Source organism: Cyprinus carpio, chromosome B19 (assembly GCF_018340385.1).
Source record: "Cyprinus carpio isolate SPL01 chromosome B19, ASM1834038v1, whole genome shotgun sequence".
Lineage (NCBI taxonomy): Eukaryota > Metazoa > Chordata > Actinopteri > Cypriniformes > Cyprinidae > Cyprinus > Cyprinus carpio.
In genome coordinates this window covers 20,931,992-20,955,347 of record NC_056615.1, presented here as the reverse complement: position 1 = coordinate 20,955,347, position 23,356 = coordinate 20,931,992, and the positions used below count along the sequence as shown (strand labels likewise).

The 23,356-nt window shown below is 35.1% G+C and overlaps 1 protein-coding gene across 2 annotated transcripts; it reads right to left on the bottom strand.

The window, feature by feature from the left end:
* Nucleotides 1-6,317: 6,317 nt before the first annotated feature.
* LOC109074920 (neuronal pentraxin-1-like) lies at nt 6,318-20,501 on the bottom strand. Of its 2 annotated transcripts, XM_042745602.1 has the most exons (7): nt 20,213-20,501; nt 19,913-20,011; nt 12,997-14,027; nt 10,500-11,076; nt 9,440-9,690; nt 8,244-8,423; nt 6,318-8,172 (listed from the first exon to the last, which is right to left on the bottom strand). In XM_042745602.1, the coding sequence occupies exons 3-7, from the start codon at nt 13,750-13,752 to the stop codon at nt 7,963-7,965; spliced, it is 1,974 nt and encodes a 657-aa protein (XP_042601536.1). In that variant the 5' UTR covers nt 13,753-14,027; nt 19,913-20,011; nt 20,213-20,501; the 3' UTR covers nt 6,318-7,962. The 2 variants fall into 2 exon arrangements, with proteins under 2 accessions (XP_042601536.1, XP_042601537.1); XM_042745603.1 differs by lacking the exons at nt 19,913-20,011; nt 20,213-20,501 and adding an exon at nt 17,903-18,254.
* Nucleotides 20,502-23,356: the final 2,855 nt, after the last annotated feature.

The window sequence follows — 23,356 nt, the reverse complement described above, 5'->3', positions numbered from 1 at the left end:
ATGGGTGCTACCAAATGGATGCAGCGCCGGGTACCACAAACTCCAAGGATGCAGCCATGCGGCTTTTACTTCCTGAAATTTGCAGAGCGGAAAAAGTAGTAATAAGAATAATATTAGTATATAGAATATTCACCTTTTCTTATTTTTTTCTTTGTTTACCTAATATCAGTTGAAAAACGTATAGGCACATCCCACTTGCGTTTATTCAGGCCTCAAAGAGGCACGTATAAAATTCTGCAGCACAACAAGCCCAAATTCTACTGCAGGAGGGGTCACAAGACTCCAGATGATTTTGAACACAACGCGGTTGCATCATTATATACAGTACGTCTCGTTTATGTGCACTGTAAAAAAAAATTCTGTTTGTTTGAATACACATAAATCTATATGGTGCTGCTGACTTAAATAGCTATGAGGGGAGATTTGGGCTAGTTGTCACACTTTTGGTCAGTATATTGTTTATTTGTAAGCTAGTTAATTTTGTATGGGTGCATTATTTACAAGTATTGGTTAGCTATTGAACATTTACACCATTTACCAGGACAAAAATAATTAACAGTGGGAACCTGCTGTTGATTGAGACTGATTTGAGAATACATTTTTGAAGTAAATTTCTGTATTTAAAATGTATTATAATCACTTTAATGTTGTGTTTGTATTTAATGGATTTAATGTTAAAAATGAAATAGCTTAAGCTACTAAAGTTTTTTAAGTAGCTACTAAAGTAGAAAATGTAAAACAAACAAACTATATATATATATATATATATATATATATATATATATATATATATATATATATATATATATATATATATATATATATATATATATATATATATATATATATGTGGCCAAAAATACCGGCACCCTTGGTAAATATGGTCAAAGAAGGCTGTGAAAATTAATCTGCATTGTTAATCCTTTTGATCTTTTATTTAAAAAATTCACAAAAATCTAACCTTTCATTGGATAATAAGAATTTAAAATGGGGGAAATATCATTAAGAAATAAATGTTTTTCTCTAATACACACTGGCCACAATTTATTTCACCCTTTTATTCAATACTTTTTGAAACCTCCATTTGCCAGTTTAACAGCTCTAAATGTTCTCCTATAATGCCTGATGAGGTTAGAGAACACCTGACAAGAGATCGAAGACCAAACCTTCATCCAGAATCACTCCAGACCCTTTAGATTCCCAGCTCCATGTTGGTGCTTCTTCTCTTCAGTTCACCACAATCATTTTCTATAGGGTGCAGGTCAGAGGACTGGAATGGCCATAGGTGAAGCTTGGTTTTGTGCCCAGTGACCCATTTTTGTGTTGTTTTTGAGGTTTGTGTTTGGATTATTGTACAGTTGGAAGATCCAAACATGGCACATTATAAGATTTCTAACAGAGTCAGTCACTTACTGATGTTTTATCTGTTGGTATTTGATAGAATCAAAGATGCCATGTATCTAAACAAGATGTCCAGGACCTCCAGCAGAAATATAGGCCCACAACATCAAAAATACAGCAGTATATTTCATTGTACACATGGGGTACTTTTTATCCCTGTGTATACCAAAATCCATCTTGAGTGTTTGCTGCTAAAAAAGCTAATTTTTTAGTTTCATCTGACCATAGAAGCCAGTCCCATTTGAAGTTCCAATTGTGTCTGATAACTGAACATGCTGGAGTTTGTTTTTGGATAAGTTAGGATAATTTTTCTTGAAACCCTCCCAAACAAAATGTGGTGATGTAGGTGCTGTTTGACAATTTTTTAAAGGTTTTCTGACCCAGAGACTCGACTATTTTCTGCAATTCTCCAGCTGTGACCCTTGGAGAGTCTTTAGCCACTCAAACTCTCTTCCTCACCGTGCATTAGGACAATATAGACACACATCCTCTTCCAGGCAGTTTTGTAACATTTTCTGTTGGTAGGAAATTCTTAATTATTGCCCTGATGGTTGAAATGGGAATTTTTACTGCTCTAGCTCCTTTCTTAAAGCCACTTCACTAATTTGTGAAGCTCAATTATCTTTTGCTGCACATCAGAAATATATTCTTTGGTTTTTCTCATTGTGATGGATGATTAAGGGCATTTAGGCTTTGTTTCCCCCCTATTTATATTTCTCTGAAACAGGAAGCAATGGCTGGATAAGTTCATGTTCATAATCACCCTGGAGTACTCAAAATTGTGAATATGAATGGGAATATACTTCAGAGTTATTTTACTCATAAGAATTTCTAGGGGTGCCATTAATTGTGGCCAATGTGTATTAGAGAAAAACATTTATTTCATAATGATATTTCCCCCCATTTTAAATTCTTATTATCCAATGAAAGGTTAGATTTTTGTAAATTTTTTTAATAAAAGATCAAAATGATTAACAATACAGATTCATTTTCACAGCCTTCTTTGATCATATTTACCAAGGGTGCCGATATTTTTGGGCTAAAACGTGCGGTAACTTGATGCAAAATTTATGCCCTGGTCTAAACATTTATGAAATATATCCTTGTCCTAAGAACATAGTTAAAATTTTAAGTTAAAATACTTAAAATCTACCTGTATAATATATTTGATGCTTGCTTTAATGCATCCCATTGTGGGGTTTACTGTGTTCACTTATTTATCCATGAACTATTACAAACATGCTATATGACCATACTGGGTTTTTTTTTTTTTTTGTTTATTAAGTTTGTTTCTATTAAGTATTGGGTAAGAAATATTGTCACATTTTTTTTTAAAATTTCCATTAAATAAAATTATTTGAAGAAAAAAACCCCCATAAAATTAGATGATAACATGTTCCTAATAAGACGATGTGTTCCTGTGGCTCAGTGGTAGAGCATTCCGTTAGCAGTGCAAAAGGTTGTGGGATTGATTCTCAGGGGAACAGATGTTAAAAAAAAAAATGTTAGCCTGAATTTTGTGGGTTGGATTCCCAGGGGAACACATGTTAAAAAAAAAAAAATGTTAGCCTGAATGCACTTTAAGTCACTTTGGATAAAAGCGTCTGCTAAATGCATAAATGTAAATGATAAGATAGAATAAGATAAAAGTTATTGTCCAGAAGGAAATTTGTCATACTGTATTTCTTAAATGTGTAAAAAACATTTTCATTTATAAGCAAAATAGGCATATAAAGCTAAAACACACACACACACACACACACACACACACACACACACACACACACACACACACACACACACACACACACACAAACTTCAGTGTATGGTTTTGTGTTAAAAGAAGTGTTCACATCATGTGATGGGATTTCAAAAAAAGATATTTCCTGCCATCCTCAGGACACAATGTGGAACAGCACCATTAGCTTTCAATTCAATAACACTAACATCGCAATAGGTCATCTGTAACGTAATTCTCCCGAAATGTGTACTGTAGATTTGTGAAATAATTTTTATTGGCACCTATATTGACAATGGTTACTCATAAAAAAATCAAAATGCAAACATTAGGCACTTTAGAGGCCTCTGTGGTCTAGTGCTACTAACCCACTAAAGTGAGATTTTTCTACCAAATTATCATTTTACCTTTATTAAATGTATTTTCCTTTTGAAAGAAATTTCCAAATTACATTGTAGGCTATGCATTTTACATGGTATAGTCACTGAAAGCATTTCATAAAGGCTAAACAGGACATGCCATCCCTGTTTAATCCATTTCATTATTCAGAAACTGGCAAAAACGTGATCAATTTAATCAAAATTCTATTTTATATATCATGAATGCACAGTCATATTTACAAGTCTACATTTACAACATACATCACATTTGAATGTGCAAGCCAAATATCTATATTCACAATTATCAATATATTTGCAATCCATTTTGACTTAAAAGGTCAAAGGCTTTCTTGTGCTCAGTTAGTTTGAGTCATTTATGCTCTTTCCAAACCCTGAGACTCCATATGCAAAGTAGAAAAGAAAAGGTCTGGCAGACAAAGGTCATTTCTTATGCAAAGGTTTCTTTCGTTTGCCATCTTCCACCCATTACCTTTAAACATGATGAAACCTCTGCTGTGGCTCCCAACAGTGCAGGAGAGTAATTGCATTTTGCCTTTATGAATTTACTGATATCTTGATATTCATTTCATAAATGTGAAGAACCCAGTAAAAAAAATATGTTTTGCTGTTGTTTGCTGTTGACGCTGTGAAACTACTGTTATAAAACATGATACGAAAGCACTCTGAATGTCACAAAACACAGATAGCTTGGGAATGATATAATAGATTATTTACTTAAACTGAAGTTGTGTTGTATTTCAGTCTCTATATCACACTGGGTTTTGCACAAACTCTCTTTAGGCCATTTTTGCAAGCTCCAGCTGGTGAGCTGATGTCCCCTGGGACACAAGGGGGACAACAATGCTACTGGTTATCTGCTGCAGTCTTAGTTGTCTAGTCCCAAATTGGCTATAGACACTATGCATTTTCCATTTTTGCCTGTGAAGAACATTCTTTGTCGTAAAGACCATATGAAGGTTTGCTCATTCTGGTCTTAATAATAATAGTATACTTAGAAGGTTTTGAAAATATATGTACCAAAGATGCCATGGAACTTTACACATACATAAGGATACCAAAAGTAAATATATATAATTTAAAAATGCAGCCAGTTGGCTGCAAGAAGCTGGCTAACATGTAATCATTCTTATACCTTATTCAAAAAACTAATGCAGTTTCCATTTAGAGCAGAGTTTAATGCACTGGATTTTTGCATGTGTCTCGATGATCTCGTCCTTGAAAGATTTTGATGACAATAATAACGAGTGGCTCTTATTGAAAAAATATGTTTAATGTCTGCCCTACATTTGAAGTACATCAAAGTGGTGCCAAAGTTACAACATGCTGCAATATGCACTTTTTGAGGAAATGTACGAGATTTTTTTTAAAAACTTTTATATATTTTCTTGTATACAGTATGTTCATGTAGCTGATGAAATAGTCAGCGTAACAATGTCGCAACTTCTTATACATACTGTAACCTTTGTAAACATTTGTAACCTAAATGAACGGAGAGCCCCATTTCACCTCTACTTACCTGTGTGGAGAAAAACGCTATACAATCTTATATGACCCTGTCGTTCAGTCTCACTTGGTTTCAAATGCTTAATTAATTTGGATTTCATTGATATTTTGGCTAAATGTAAACTGTTTTCTTCACTTGATGCTTCAAACACAGATGACGACGCACTAATGTGATACTGAAAGCTGGTTGGCTGGAATGGTTAATGTATGCGGAAGAAGGAAATTTTCATCCAATCTGCCTTTTTTGGTCACATCAAACCAGAGCCTTTTAAAACAAAAAGAAACATATTATAACCATATAAACATGGTTTCACCATTATATGGTTATAATAATATGTCTTTGGCATAATTTGTTTTAAACTGGCGAGCCCAGAAATGCAGTTGACTTACATTTTTATAAAATCGATGTCAGACATCTTAAAGAACACTTTGGTTAGATGAAAATCATTACTTTATTTAAAAATAATTAAATACATGCTTGTCTAAAGTTAAGCTTGTACATTTTGGCTTAAAGGCATTAAAGACATGCCCAAACATATTGTTAATAAAGAGTAAAAATAGGATATACACATACAGTATATCTGCTATATACATAAATGATATTAGAAAGAAGAGATAGTGAGAGTGAATGAGAAAGAGCGAGAGATAGAGAGAGAGAGAACAAAGATGACAAAAAAAATAAAAAAAACTAGTGCATTTGGATACAGATACATACCAAAGGCGAGGTTAAGCGGTTTTATACAATTGATTAATGCAGTTCATTTTAAACACACGCAAGCAAATGCATGCATACATAAATCTGACCAGTCAGGTTTGAAGATTATCTGATTTAACTGGTAAATCTGTAAAGAGTCTGCTCGATAAGACGACGAAAAATACATAAAAATTCAGGCTATCTCTGTGTGTACATTTGGCCATCTAGTTAAAAAGTTCAACAAAGCAATAAATGGGTTTTAATAGTGAAAATACATAATCTAATAACATAAGAGATGATGCCAACCCCTCAGAGGACCTTAGATGATGCTAACCCAGAGACAACATACAGAACTACCACATTTTTGCTATAAGTTTGATTGCATAATTGCTGTTAATAGTGTTAATTGTCTGTTTTTTTTTACGTCTTTTATTGATTTTTCCGAACATTTCTGCCATATGCACATGAACTGACAGTCACCACTGATAAGCTACTACTAAATATTGTAGAAACTTAATTTTCTGTAAAGTTGCTTTGCAATGATTTGTATCGTAAAAAGCGCTATACAAATAAACTTGAATTGAAATTGAATTGAATAATCTAAAAATGCTTCCAGATTATAGGTTAAATTCATAACAATAAAAAGAAGCATTTTAATAAACTGCTGTAGGTATGAATTCTGAGAGTCTTTGCCCAGAATAACACATGTCCTGAAGGAACACGATATGGTTTTTAGGCCAATGAAATTTCACAGCAAGCAGAAAACTTGCATACAGTATGTAATCCACAAAATTTCCTGCTGTGGTTGGTTAGGGCAAAAACTCTCCACATTTATAAAGATGAAATAATTTTTTTATCACTTTTATCACCTTTCACTAAATCGCCTCTTCGGACGTGTTTTTTTTAGGTTTTGAATTTGCAGTAATCATGAAAAACTTAGTAAACAGAAACTGCATGTTAAAACAATGTTTTTTCATAGCCCCACATGACACAAAACAATGTATATACTGTATGTGTTACTGTAATCAAAATGCTTAAAACAATATTGTACTTAAGTTAATCATTCCATAATCAAACCAAAAATCTGTTCATTGTCTCATCATTGGTTTTCACTTGGCCTCAAAACAAATGTATACAACACATGCAAGTAACAATTTAGAAAACATTTCACAGAATAACATTTGCAATGTTATTCACAGTGACAAGTACTCTTGACGCAGTTTTCTTGAGCTACACGTGCATGTGTTTAAACACAAAAAAGTGCATTATATATTATGAAATGGAGGGAGAGATAGACAGAGAGAGTCTCTTTAATCCCCTTTTAAGCTATGTTTCCATGAACACCTCACTGTTTTCATTAAGCAATAGTTTTCTGGCATGTGCGTACTGTATATAAATCCATAACAGCAGCCCACCATCCCACAGACAACACTTGTCATCTTGTACATTATACATATGAAGAAAATCCATCTTTTCCAACACTTCAATTCTTCTAATGCAATACAAAACTGCAATCATACACATTTCTATGCTCTAACATGATGAATGCACATTTTCCGGCTTTCTGTAATACAAATTTACATACATAAAAAATTATTTTTATTTCTTTTCCAGCATAACTTATTCTTGATTTGCAGGACTAAAAGAGCACCTCAGGTTATTAACTACTGAAGTTCTGGCTTAAAAAGTGCAGCATAAATGAAATGTAATAATGAAGTAGGCTTTTTAAACTCACTGCTGCCCCCATGCTGCCTAGAGTGAATACAAATGGGTCAAAGCAACCAAAAAAAAAAAAAACTGTTGTTTTTCAAATCTGTTACATTACAGAGATATAAAAATAGACCACATCGTCCCGGCTTTTTTGATAGTATATGCCAACTGTTATTAATTGTTGTTGTGGATTGTTTTATACGTTCAGCATACTGAAGTTCTTCCATTAGTGTTTTGAAGGGAATCAGAAACACGGAATGGAGTTCAACCAGTCTGTTGACATTCCAAGTGCTTATCGATATGTAGTATGTAACTCTTACACACGTAAACTACTAAAGTGCTTAGTTAAATGCCCGAGGCCTATGTAGACCTGTTTGGAATCCCGATTATCTTGAAGGAGTGGCTGCAGTCCGTGGCCTTCTCCTCAGCCTTTCCATCTGGATTCAGAATTCTCCACCTTTCCAGCTGCACGTTAAGCAGAGGTGTGGAGAATCAGGCTCTGTTTGGTCAGATCCCTAATGACAAGGGTCGAACGGATACTTTGTGACACCTCCGTGAAGTTCCACCATGGACTCGCTCCAGGTGATGACGTCACCGGTGAGGTGGCTGGAGCAGGACGCTTGGTTGTAGATCTCGGTGGAGGTGAGCACACGCGACCACAGCTGCAGATCTGACATCTCGCCCACAAAAGACTGTGTGGCATCGAAACGGCCCCCCAGAGTGTCCTGGGTCGAAGAGAGTCGCAAGTTAGCATGCATGTGTCTTGATTATGATTGACTGATTCTGTGAGACATACCTGCTCCTGTCCGAGGATGAAGACTCCTCCTGGTTTAATGGGATGCCACGGGGACAAATTCTCTCCAGAGCCCCTTTTCACACCATCCAGATAAGCCTCCCACATGCCGTCACGTGTGGACCACGTTATACAAAGGTGGTGCCATTTACTGTCCGTCAGAGAAAGAGGAAGAGTAACTGCCTGCAAGAGGGCACAAACAGAGTATATCTTTATAGTATATCTAACAAAATGTTTTGTAAATATAGTATATTGAATTCTGTCATACACACTTTTGCATATATATACTGCTATGCTTTGCCCCAGGCCTAAAAAAGAACTATTCATTAATGAATAACTGTGAATAATATGAATAACTTTGTGTAAAAGAACTAGCTTTGTGTTGATTCTTTTAAACAAATAGATTTGCATAATGATCTAAATTATAATTTGTGATTCATTCTGAATCATTCAGACAGCTCACTCATTGACTGAATAATTCCAACAGTTTCTCTATACAACAGTAACAGAATATTTTAGAAAAGAAAAAAGAAAAAAGAGAGGAAAAAATGTACATGGAGGAAGTAGAATTTGGTCTTTTACAAATGTATATTTAAAAAAAAAAAGATTTGTAAAATGGTAATGTACAAATCACTGAAACAAAGCATTAAACTTTTACTTCTGTTTGCTTGTATACCATAACAAAGTAATCTTGTGAAAATGTAGTCTATGCACTGACAAACCGTGTTTATTAGCTCTAGACTTATTATGCTGTAGCAGCATGCCAGCAATAGTTGTAAACAGTTTAGTAGAAAGCTAGAAAACAATCATTGAGGAAAGAGGTCTGTCTTGTTTCGGTTTAAAAAACAAACACTAGAATGTATTCACACCACACGTCAACCACAGATAAGCCATTAACTAATTAGGCAGGATGATGCAAATGGCTGAGAAGCCAAGAGGAAGAGAGAGATTTTCAGACTGTTGCAAGGGCAGGACAAGGGCAATATCAGGGTAAGTCTGTTGACCCCTTTTCCTAACTGTGAGGTCTAGCATTTTATCACAATGCATTTGATCACAAATGTTTTGTCTAATGTTATGACATGTTTGATTGTATCAATTTAAATACACTTCCAAGCTAAAATGTTTTTGATCGCCTGTGTTTAATAAATGTAGAGTATTTGTTATACAATCCCTGTTTTATAATTGGATGATTTATTTACCTTGTCATTCACCAGTAGCTCCATAGGATTGTTGCCCCATTCAATCAGGACGAGCTCGTTGGCCTGACCTGGGACAGAGTAGGAGAATGGGGTTCCGATCCCAGGACCTGAGCCCCCTTTCAACCAAAGACAGACTGTGAGGGCGAAGATCTCGCTCAGAAGGGTGCGCTTGATTCGCCCATACATGTAGTTGGAGCGCATCGGGAAGCCAATCTGAAAAGCGTCAGGATTCTTGGGCTTTTTATTTGGTCCTGTTGGAGAAGAAAATAAGAAACTGTGAAACGGGATTGCATTTCTAGGCAGCATAACATCTAAAAGCTCTACTGAAAAGACAGTTGGAGACTCAGATCTCCTGGAAGCAGACTATTTACCTAAACTCTAAGCAGTTTTCACATTTAAGCCATATTCAGATCTCAAATATGTTACAGGAGCACAAAAAATAAGACAATATTTTAGTTCTACTCTAAATCAAATGTAAATTATAATCAGAAAATGAATAATAATAAAAATAGATTAAAGTTATTTAACCTAAAAAAAAAATATTTACATAAATTATAATTTAAGCTATTACTGTAGCTTTCATGGCCAGAATGTACACGACCTAATTATGCTAACCAGTGTTTGTTTGTTTGTTTGATTTGTGGGAACTGGGGAAATTAATTAAGTGCAATGTGATTTCTAAAGCTAAAAAACAAAACAAAAAAACAATCTCAAATACTTGGTGTTTTGAACTTTCTATTTAGCAAATAATTCTGTAAAAAATATATCATGGTTTTCTCAAAATATGCAGCAAAACCTTATAATAATAATAATAAGAAGAACCTGACTTATTAATAGTTGACCACCAGTAATAACTGACAATAATTGAGCGAAGGTTTATCAGCATATTAGAATGATTTATGAAGCATCATATGATATTACAGGAATAAATTACATTTTAAAATGTTACAAATTTTTTTATACAAAATACTGCTCTTACGGTTGTCCTATTTAAAAAATGGTAATTTGATAAGGCAGAGTTAATTCGGTTCTGTTTTGTACTACTTTTAGGACATATCACCTTGTTCTGGAGTTTTGTAGTGTAGGTTACTCAGCACTGCATCTAGTTTGTTGATGGCACCACGGACAGGTGCTCTAGACCCAGGTGGTTTGAATAAGGTTTGTGGATGATGAACATGATCATCATTTCCATGGTGTCCGTTATGATGGCCATCATCATGATGATCATCGTGGTGGTTGCTGTTGTGGTGGCTGTCATGATGATCATCATGGCCACTTTGATGATTGTCTTGGTGATTGCCATGGTGGTCATCGTGGTGATCATCATGGTGGTCGGTGTGATGGTCATAACGATAACTATAATGGTGGTTACGATGGTTACTGGAGTGATGGTCATCATGATGGTTTGCCTGTAGGCTGTCATGGTTATCATGATGGTCCTCATGGTGGTTATTGTGGTGGTTATTATGGTGGTCATCATGGTCATGGTTATCCTCATGATGACCATATCCGTGATGGCTGTCACGATGACCGTAATGACTGTCATAGTGATGATGGAGCTGTTCTTCCAGTGCGTTGATCTTGCGCTGCAGGAGGTTTCTCAATGAACTTGAATAGGAACTGGAAGAATTTCTTGCCTATAAGAACAAAAATTAAGACAATAAACAACAGTGTACAGTTTTTGCAACCAATGCAAATATATGCTTATTTTATCAAACAGTCTCAATTGTTGCACAGAACTTGACCAGTGTTTTAAAATGTTTTATTTTATAAATCTATAGCTCAAATTATGGATGAAAATTCACCAAAACCATTGGAAACCATGTTTTTTTTTTTTTTTAAATAAATGAATACTTGTATTCAGCCAAGGGCACATTAAATTGATCAAAAGTGACAATTAATTATTTTATAAAAATCTTTGTATATAAAATAAACAGTTTTTAAACCTTCAATTCATTAAAGATACCTGAAACAAAAATTATATAATATTAGAATGATTTCTAAAAGGTCATGTGACACTGAAGACTGAAGTAATGGTTGAGCAAAATTAAGTTTTCACAGGAATAAATTACATTTTTAAATATTTTCACATAGAAAACAGTTCTTTTAAATCACAATAATATTTCACAGTATTGCTGTTTTTAATCAAATAAATGCATCATTAGTGAGCATAAGAGACTTCTTTAAAAAATTTATCGAATCCAAACTTTTGAACGGTAGAGTATTAGTATACAGACAAGTATAATGACATCACAAGAGAGCCCCTCCTTCATTGCTAGCACTCCTTCCTCTGATTAGTTGCAGCAAATCCAGCTTTTCTCAGCACCATAGCATTCTGCGCTTAATGGCTTATCAAGGCAGATGGGGCTAATTGGAGATGGCAGCAGCTAGCACATTGCATAGCGCCGTCATCAGCGTGCTGTGCATGCACTTCCTCTCCAAGACAACAACGATTCTGCTCAAGCTTGTGGTCATGGGAAACAGGAAGAATATTCTAAAGCACAGTTCAAACCTGAAGACACTTCCACAACTTTAAACCCATCATCAGCAATTCACTTGTGTACTACAGATTAATTTAAAAAACGGAGGATTTAAATGCATGCTATTAGTTTCACTGCATACTGTATTCAATGAAAGTGTCATATTGTAGCTGGTTTAAAGGATTCACTGTATGTGGACTGCAATCAATAAGCACAGAAATTATAATTTAACAAGTTTGTATTTGTACCATTTTATCCAATGTGCTTTCTCAAGGGAAGGGTTATGACTAATTAAATAAGCAAATCCTGACTGGGCTACCTAAACGAAAGACTGTACTCAATGATCTGTTGTTGGCACAGGAAGCCATCAAAGTGTACGTTACAGAAACAGAAAAGAGCTTATGTCGTGCTGAGAAGTTGTCCTGAATTCAGATCAACCTGTGCCATGCAGGATAACCCCTAAAAAACAAATCCAAGCAGGATTTGGAAACCTTGGAAACATCAGGGTTTTATTTTGTTTTTAAAGAAATTATTACTTTTATTTACCAAAGATGCATTATACCGATCAAAAGTGACATAATACTGTAAATGCCGGCTTCCTATTTATGAACAAATGAATCAAAAAAATATTTAAGCAGCACAACTGTTTTCAAGACTGCCAATCATGAGATGCGTTTCTTGAGCAGCAAATCACCATATTTGAATGATTTCTGAAGGAACACTAGACACTGAAGACTGGAGTAATAAATGCTGAAAATTCAGCTTTGTGATCACAGAAATAAATTATATTTTAAAATACAATAGTCGACGTTTGCAGTGGATCAAAAAAGTTCATCAAAGTTGTCCTAAGACAAGAACGCATTTTGGTTTTAGGTTTTAGGACAACTTTGACGAAAGGTTTTGATCCATTTAAAATGTTGTTTTCCACAATATTCCTGTTTTCATTGTATTTTTGATTAAATAAATGCATCCTTGGTAACTTCAAAAAAAAAAAAACTTTTGAATGACAGTATACTACTGTTATTATTAGTATTCTTTTTGTTATTTACAAGCTTTAAATTTCAGTTTCCCTCCCACCTGAAGATTTTCCAGCCTCTCCTTCAGGGCCTGCAGGGTCTTTCCTGTCTGTTCTGGGGAGAAGCCGTGTTTCCCCAGATATGGAGATTTGCCTCTGTGATGGTCACTGCGATGCCCGTTTAAAGGGAAGTGTGGGTCAGCATGGTGGCCGTCATAATGGTGTGAGGAATGCTGGGAGTTGTGTTGCGAAGGGCCGTGATGATCGTCATGGTGTCCCCTCCCAAAGCTTTCACAGAGAGTCAGTTTTGCTGTCAGTTCCCGAATGGTCTCTCGCTGATCCAAGATGGTCTCCTTCTGTCGCACAAGGCTCTCCCTCAGGTGAAGGATGGTGGCTTTGGCCTCATCCGAAATGCCGTGTCGGCTACTACTACTGCTGCTACTGTGACTGCTCGGCACCCCGCTAACTGGCCCATGATGTCCATTCCCATGGCCATTCCCGTGCCCATTGCTGTTTGGCCCATGTGAGGTCCCATGCGAAGCCCCACCTGGTGTGAAACAACTAGGGTCTGCATCTGCAGGGATAGGGATGCAAACAAGTTTGGGTTGCGTTCCCCAATCATATTCCAAACCTGGCACGCTACTAACTGCAGTCGAGGGTAATAAAGATAAGAGAAAAAGAAGAAAGTGGGAGCGAAAAATCCCTCCCCAGTTCATGTGTTCAGAGAAAGGCAATGCCATAATGACATAATTTGTGCTTTTCGTCATCATCGATTTCTTCTTTGCAGCAGTGGGATGTGCACCATGAAAAGTGGTCATGGGAGAACAATCAGTGGATTTAGGAATCCACAACAAATGTCCAGAAAATGCATTGTTTATACTGTGTCTACCAGTTTTTCTGAGTGCAGAATGTTAAATCCACTGTGAACGGTTATAAATCCACCAAACGCAGATATTCCAGTGTATGAACTCGCATGTAAAAAAAACAAAAAAACAAAGCAGGAGCCGTTGATAATGGTTGATGAAATATTTGGCACACCGGATCTCCAGTGTTTGGCAGTTAGCAGAAATCTTTTAACTTCCGGATTCTGTCCCTGTAGATTAGAAAAGAGATTTCAGTCAGAATGAAGCTGTGCCCCAAGGTAAAACACTTTTGGGGTTATTTACTATCATTCTAATAAGACAAACGAGCATGTTTTTTTGTAAAGTGCAGTAGTGGGATCGTGATCAGTCAACAACATGGACTTGTTGAGTCAGACGCACCCCTGAGGTGAATGATGCTAACAGCTGAAAACCCCCTCGGCTATTGTAATCAGATTACTGTTACACGAACTTGATGCAAACGATGAAAGATGGCTTTCAAAATAATGTGAGCAGCCAAGCGATTTCGAAAGCCTGCAGTCAGAGTTAGCTAATGAATGATGCATAGGGAAAATGGAAAACTAAAGCTAGAGGGAACACATCAGTAAAGCACTAGCTGGGGCAATATAAAGTTAACACAATAACAAACAGGACAAATACTGTGGCATAGCTCACTGTTAACTTTTTAATCATTGTTTAAGGGATTTTCCCCAAAGATACACCATAAAACTAAAATGCCTTTTAATTTAAAGAAATACAAAATAGACAGACAGACAGACATAATGATAGATAGATAGATAGATAGATAGATAGATAGATAGATAGATAGATAGATAGATAGATAGATAGATAGATAGATAGATAGATAGATAGATAGATAGATAGATGTTAGAAACATGCTTGATATTTTGAGCTGATTTAAGAACACGTGTTGTTTTCATTTGTCATGAGTCTCCTAACAACAAGGCACACATTTCTGCGTGAGTCTGTTGTGATCGGAAAAACTTTAAAGTCTTGTTTTGTATGATCCTCAGGCAATTAGTATATGACTGCCAGTTTTCCCTCTGTGACTATTTTCATAGTTGGTAAGCGAATGATGCCTAGCATTTTAAAATCAGTTCAGATTTTAAAATCAGTTCAGATTTTAAAAGTTGTTTTGTGTATTACAGCAGAGGAGCACCTTTTTTAAAAGATCTAAATAGTTTCGACCTGGAGGTATCGGATCTACCACCTCACAGGAAGGGGCTCTCTTACTCTTGCGTCACCAAGGTTGACTGTCTAATAGGATCTAGGAAGGCTTAAAGGCCATGGTGGATTGGCTTGGCATGCTTACGGTAGTCTCTTCCTGCAGTACTGTCGTGATCACATGTGTCGTGGTGGTGGGTCATAGTCTGGCGATTATGAGCCAGTTCAGAAACACTCTACATGTGGCCAGCAGACTCTTAAGAGGCTTGCCCATTCCACCCTGAATGTGTTTCTCACGCTGTACAGCACACCACACATATCACAAGACTGAGACGGAATGAGTGAGAATGTGAAAGCTCAAGGTGATTGCCAAGGACACTTCGGCTGTCAGCTTAGTTAAACTTGCAGCAACTGTGAAGAGATTTTACAGACTATTCAGCTGTAATTAGAGTCCACCAGACATGTTTCTTGGGGGGCTTTTCACACATAATGTATTCTTGCATTTATAAACAGTGCAACAATAGAACAGACCATAGAGTTTTTCAGAATTTTTAATTCAAAGCACCTGTTTGTTTATTTTTTTTTTCCTTGAAATATCAGTTTCAATATTATTCTCTTTGTAAATCTCTAATAAGTCTGTTCTGGGAGTATGTAAGTTTGGATGCAGAGTTTTGGGCAGATACAGAAGCAACAAATGTATTCTGTAAAGCAAGCAACTGTAATTATGATATATTTAGGACAGTGATTTGTACTCACTTAAAGGGACAGTTGACCTAAAAATCGAAATTCTGTCATCATTTACTCACCCTCCTCACTTGTTTCTGTATGAGCTTCTTTCTTCTGCTGAATAGTAAAAAATATATTTTGAGTAATGTTGGTAACCAAGCAGTTGAAAAAATTACTATAAAAGTCAGTGGCTTCTGTCAACTGTTTGGTTACCCAATATTCTTATGAGCATACTTAGTGAGACTTCTTACAAAAATACTTATAATCATTTAATTAATCATTTTTGACCAATTTCTTTTTACTTATTAAAGAACAGTCCACAAATAGCAGTGCACAAATGCATTTGTGAATTGTTTTCTTCTTACACATCACTCAGAAATATTGCATGTAATTACATGTAAGGAACCCACTGAAAGAATCTCAATCAGAGCTGTCACCAAGTCGAGATACACGAGTAACACCTGTCCTGCTGTAGGCCCTTGATCTCAACCTAACTGTACTTTAAGTTAAATGAATCTGTTAAATCATTCATAGTCTGTTGTCTAATTAAGAGTATAATTAGATAAAGGGAAGTAGACTGGTGCTAAGCTCCTTAAATCTGTCTGTATCATGTCACAAACAGATGTCATGGATGCACTTTTAAACATGATTAGCTCTAAAATCATGGTTATCTTTTTAAAATGGGTCATATATTTACATAACCTACCTGATTCACTTTATTAAATTAATTTACATATCTTTAAGCATATATTGTATAAGATGTTTTTTCATCTTCAAAGAAAAGGATGTGGGTTGAGTGCATGCAGGCATTCAGAGATGTACAGTAATGAATGGTTGGTGTTAGACTAAGGATTAAATGTCTGGACTGAAGGTAGACTAACGGTTAAAAGTGCACCAACGTTCAAATCCCAAAGAATGGTGTAACATGAAGAGCATCAGTTTTACTCTAACTTTCTGCAATTAACAATAAAAGTTATTTTGGACCAAAAACAAATACAAAATAGCAGGAAGCAAAACTTAAATCCAGCCATAGCCAGCCAATGTAAATTAAAATGACATAATGGGTGTCATTGTTGTTTGCAAACTAGAATCATCTGAGAGACCAACAAGACTAAATCAGATCTATGATGGTTAAAATTAGAGGATGCAAAGATCAGGCACTTGAGACTCGGGTCAAATGAGCCGTAATATTCCACAGGAGTTCCTGGCTGCTTAGTAGTATGTATCCCTAGTTGCTTAAAAGATTGGTGTTTAGATTATTTTAAATGTGAGGGAAGTCTAAACTCCCATAGTGTAACCCATATTACTGTATGTTGTTTGGTAGTATTACTCAGTACTTGCTTGTCTAATTTTACAGTAACATGAACACTTTAGTATAAAATGTAACCAAAACCTAAAATAATCATCCATGTACAGCATTGCTTGTGGTTTGTAACATTAGCATAAACAGGTGTCACTAGAACAGATATATTGAGATTTGTTCACCTAATGTATCAGGTCAAAGTACTTCATGAGGTAACGTGTCCTTTGTTGACCACATTTTAAATCTATTAACACATACAGTTACCACAATGGTTACATACAGCATACAAAAAACCTTACATATTTACAAATGGCAATTGATAAGTATATAGAGTGAGAACAGATGATTGCTAACCCTGAGGTTCTTAAGCTTTTAAACTGAACCATTATCGCAAGCACCTCTAGTAAGAAAAATATAGCTTTCAACAGTACACAACAGTAAACAATACAGTTAGAAATGCATGTTTATACTATCATTACTAAAAAATGGTGAAAAAAAATTAACCAGGAATCAATTAAATGATTTCTGCTTTCATTTTACAAGAACACAATTGTAAAAACACAGCGTATGTGATTTATAGGCATAAACCCATTCACAGGCAAATATCACAATATTCATGGATTTCTCTACTAAAAGACATTTCCCAACTTTTACTGTATATGGTGTGTGTAATCATGCATTGTATTTGAGCCTCTTTTAAAAAAATCCAGGTCAATGTCATATTTCTCCATAAAGGAAAGTTTGTGAGAGCAAAAACAGAATATCTTCAGTTTTCCTAAATACTCAGCTATTCATGCTGATCAAAAGTATTATATCTGCAGTGCAAAGCTGAACGAACATTAATTATACAATAAAATCCCACAATTACATCACACTTTCTAAATGACACCATACCTTCTGAAGTAAATTTGAATGAACTCCATCAGAAAGTTGCCTTTTAGTTTTCTGGAGAGAAAAAAAGATCCCTCACCTGCAGTCAGTCACAGAGTTGGGGCAAGTTAGTCTATTCCAAACACACTGATCAGATTGAGAGGGATTTGCTTTAGGGAGGATAATTTTAACTCTCTCCACTCCCCCATCCATCCTTCCCTCCCTCCTGTTATCAACCCTCTTAAAATTTCGTAGCTTTAAGGGTTCTTTTGATTGTATTTTCTTGTAAAACACTAAATTGCAACACTACTAAAGTACTTGCCTCATCGCCTATTCCTAAACACTGATCCATGAGGCCATTATGGGATACAAGACTGATAATCTAAGGAAATTAAGAGGTGAACTGAGCTGGAATTAAACAATTTAATACCATATAAACAATGCAGTGTTATTTATTTACTATATACTATTTATTCATATTTAGAATTAGGTTTTGTTTTATATGTTCAGTTTTAATGTTAATTATTATTTTTAAATCATGTGCATTTGATATTTTCATCAGTTTTTTTTTATTAATTTATTTTTATTTCTGTATTAGTTTTAGTAATTTTTAATACTTCAATTATTTAAAACTCATTTTAATTCACTAATTTGCCAAGGAAATATTCCTAATTTTTTTTTAAGTTTTTAAGTTTTTCTAAAATTTATATTTTGTCTTCAGCTTTATTTTTATTTTTATTACATTAGATTTAGTTTGTTAACAAAAACACTAATGCATTGTAGATTTTTTTTTTATTTAATTTTTTTATTTTTTTATTTAATATTTATGTGATATATAATCTCAGGCATTTTTAGTTCCAAAATACAGATATGTACAGTAACAGATAATCCATAGTTTTCAGCACCAATGAAACATTTAGCCACAAAGAAAGAAGCAGGTCTCATACTGTCTCATAACTGTACTTAAGTATGTTTCATAATCCACACTAATTGAGGTGCTAAACTTAGTCTATCAAGTCACTGCTGTCCCCACTCAGTCTGGTTATGGCATACTGATAATAGATTCTGCTCAGGTGACCTGTGAACAAACCTGCTGGCACAACCATAAAGTTACCAACTTCAGCAGAAGGATATACAGGCAACTATTGCTTTCTTTTAGGAAATGAAGGATACTCTTCATTTCAGTATTTGCATTTTTCTCATTTGAAACAATGACACTTGAATGTAAAAAGGACACCTGGCAGCCCTAACCTTCCATGATATAATGGGCATCAGTCCTAAAGCTATTCACGCACACAACTGATGCCAGTTGGCCTAAAAAGGGAGAGAAACAGATGAACAAGAAGACTGAGATAACTTACAGGACTGCCATTTTTTAGACAAAAGGTAAATAATAATGGTTAAACAGTTCCATCTTTGAGTTTGTTTTAGTGTGCTACTTCTGACAAATGTTCAAGATTTTATACACTTTAAAGTGACGAATCAAGACTGCATTTATTTTAGCAGTAATAATGTGAATATTATCACAATTTCAAGTGAATTTAGTGTATTTGTGTGTATTTTAAAATGTAATTTTTTAATTATTAACGGCATTATTTATGCCATTACTCCAGTCTTCAGTGTCATATAATCCTTCAGAAATCATTCTAATATACTGATTTGATGCTTAAGAGACATTTTTTATTAACGTTGAAAACTGACTTTTAATATATATAGAAACTGAATGATCTAATAAAACTAAGTCCAAATTTTAATAATCAAAAAGCAATAATTAATGACAAAACCCATGCCAAACACCTGTAGGTAACCCCAAACAGCATTACCAGAGGATCTGGTTCTAATCTGTGCTCAAAGACTGCTGAGACAGTCTCAAATAGCCTACAGATCGCCAATAATGCTCCAGATTGGGGCCTGTCCAAGTAAGGCATCTGCACATTTACACCGCGTACATGGAGGGATAGTTTCTGAGTGCTTTCAGTCTTAACTTTGGACATATGTGCTTGGTTCACTACTTTAAACTGAATGAGCGAGTACCTTTCACACACTGATGAAGAGTGAACTTGCTAGAGGACAGAATCCCATGTGTTTTCTGAAAGCCGGTCTGCCAACATCCTCCTCGCAGGCACCCCTGAGCTAAAATAAAGGACCTGCTGTTAGACTGAGAGGAGTCTGCAGTTTTGCCAAATGCACTCTGGGAAATACAAAATGGCAATGACAGCAAGAGCTGAATCTGATGTCTGACTTTGAATTAATTGTTATTGACTGACTCAAAAGCATTACAGACACATCTTTACAGGATTAAACTATTTTTCATTCAAGATATGAAGAGGATACCTGCATTAATAGTGTGAAAATACAGTCACGGGCAATGGGGTTTGTGAGCGAAGAGTCTTGGAAGCCAAATGCTTTGCTGAACCGAGCCCAAACCCTCGACAAGCGCTTCACATCTGGACAATTTGCTGGATATCAGTGAGTGCAGCCTCACAAAGTGCTGCAAGAGAGGAGAAAGAAATGACACACATTATTTTTTACATTTGCAAAAAAACTAAATAGTGTTTTATATTAAATGAGATTATTAACTGAAGAAGGCTTGTTGCCAAAACATCTGATTGTTGATTGCTCTATTGCAAAATAAAAAGAAACTATAATTTATTGAGATGATACAGCGAATGTGGATCCTTTATTTAAACGTATATTAAATGAGATAATATATATATATATATATATATATATATATATATATATATATATATATATATATATATATATATATATATATATACGAAAAAATGGTGAATGGCTTTCGCTGCTGGTGTTTTGTAATCACCCACTTACAGATGTACTGTAATTGATCCTTAATTAACAGCTTCTGCACTGATTCCTCCGTAAGTCTCACCTCTGTTCGGTAAGTGCTACAGCGACTTTCCGCTTGACTCTTGGCTCCTAGAATTACAAGGGATACTCCACCCCAAAATGAAAATTTTGTCATTAATCACTTACCCCCATGTTGTTCCAAACCTGTAAAATCTTTGTTAGTCTTCGGAACACAATTTAAGATATTTTGGATGAAAACCGGGAGGCCTGTGACTGTCCCTATAGACTGCCAAGTAAATAACAGTGTCAAGGTCCATAAAAGGTATGAAAGTCGCTGTCAGAGAATAGTCCATCTGCCATCAGACGTGCAATCTGGGTTATATGATATAATATATAATATAATACTGTCATTTGGAATCCATTACTGCATCCCTGCTGAAGGACTGCATTCATTTCTTTAATAAAAATAAATAATCAGCTAAATCAAAAATCTTACTGACCACAAACTGTTTGATCAGTAATGCATATACAGTTACATTTCAGGCTTGTTAAGCGCATGTGTTTGTTGCCCCTAATAGAAACCATCTGGCTTGTGGCACAAAACTAATTTGAGTTTGTGACCCCTGTTATAGGGGATTAATTTTCTGACACTGACAGCCATTATAAAATAGGCAGATGTTATATTATCCCCTGTTTAATAGGCTGATTGGATTTCTGGAGACGTGTTGAGGCACTGCTGTGTAGTGGCGCCACCTACTGGACATTGTTGGTACCGCAAGGGGTTCCATAGAGGTTAGTGAGTGCAAAAATCAGAGCCATCGCCATGCTGAGCACATAAGACTGCAGCACAGTGTCTGTATCTTTCTCGCTGACTCTCCTTTCTTGTTGGTCTGATAAGGCTACATAATACAAATGACACCACCCATGTCAGTCCATCATAGATCCATCGAATGGACTGAATACAGATTGGATCGCAAGCATGTTGAAGCTGCAATCATCTCAACAGCATACATGAACAATAGTTCACCCTGTCATCTTTTACTCACCCTGACATCGTTACATCGTAACGCTTGACGTTCTTTCTACAAAAGATGACTGCCATTTATCATCACTGTATTGAAAGAAAGACTGGTGACTGAGGTATTCGTTCTGCCTAAGCCGAATCTTGGCTGTTTGAATATGTGAAATGCTCATGAAGGAATGAATGTAAATATATTTAACCCAGTGGGACACTGTATAGTAGGCGACCTTTGTTGTAATTCACTTGATATTCCACTGTGACATCAAAAGGGGACTTTACATTTGGCTAATCCACATAACTCAGGTTTACATAACATCTGTAAATAGATAAATTAAATAACATCTGTAAACATCTGTAAATAGCTGTAAATTTCACCCCAAAATTTTCATTTTGGGGTGGAGTATCCCTTTAATAGGTACCTTAACCACCCCTACTTAACTAGCTGTCAAGAAAGTTTGAATTATGACATGTCTGTTTGCATTCTTGGTAACCAGAACCAGTTCCCTGTTCTCATTTTCATCTGATTTTAAGACATCAAAAATGACACTATTTTAGCAAAAGTTGCCGGTCTGACTATCAATTTACTAACACACAGTTTTAACAATATAATTCATTTACCAAAAAAATATCAACATAATTCACTAACAAAAAGTCTAAATAATTAAAATAAATAAATAAATAAGTACCAACCTTCCATCTGGAGATGTTTTAGTAAAATAAAATAAAATAAAATAAAATAAAATAAAATAAAATAAAATAAAATAAAATAAAATAAAATAAAATAAAATAAAATAAAATAAAATAAAATTAGTTTTGACAATTTTAGATTCAATTTCATAAACTTAATTTAATAATTTACAATAAACTTCCCTACAGATAAAATAAATGGATGGATGGACGGACGGATGGACAGATGGATAAACAGATAGATAGATAGATAGATAGATAGATAGATAGATAGATAGATAGATTTATTAAGTTAATTATAACAATAAAATTAATTTCAACAGATTAATTCAAATAAAATAAAATAAAATAAAATTGACCTGCACTGTTTTATCAGGTGTTCAGGTCCAGTCTTATAAACCCAAATTTACATGTAATGATTAATTCCTCAACAGATAAAAAACAGGTCTAAATAATTAAATAATAATAATAATTTAAAATGTATTATTATTATAATGTATACAATTTATCTTGAATCATCAGAAATAACAATAATAATAATATAATTATGCACCGTGGAAGATATACTCCTTTGTGCTGTGCAGGCAGTCTAAATCAACATTTAAAGTAAATTGCTATGCTCGAAATACTGACATTGACACTGCTTCAGGATTGCAGGCCTCATTTTCCAGAATGAGCCTCACAAACACCCATGCACATGCATCCTGTAACCTCAGCTCTCGAGTGGGCTTGGTGCCACGATTTTTAATGTCATTAACAGGTGGCTTTCTAAAATAGAATCAAGAAATGCTCATGCGCGTACTCACACACATAGCGACGCAAGAAGATACAAACATCATGCTGGAATGGAGACACACATTAAAATCTCACCAGAGCAGCCATGAAGTAACAACTGACAAACAGAAACAGACCCGGTGCCAACGTCCCCAAAAAAATCATTGAGATCATTATGCCTG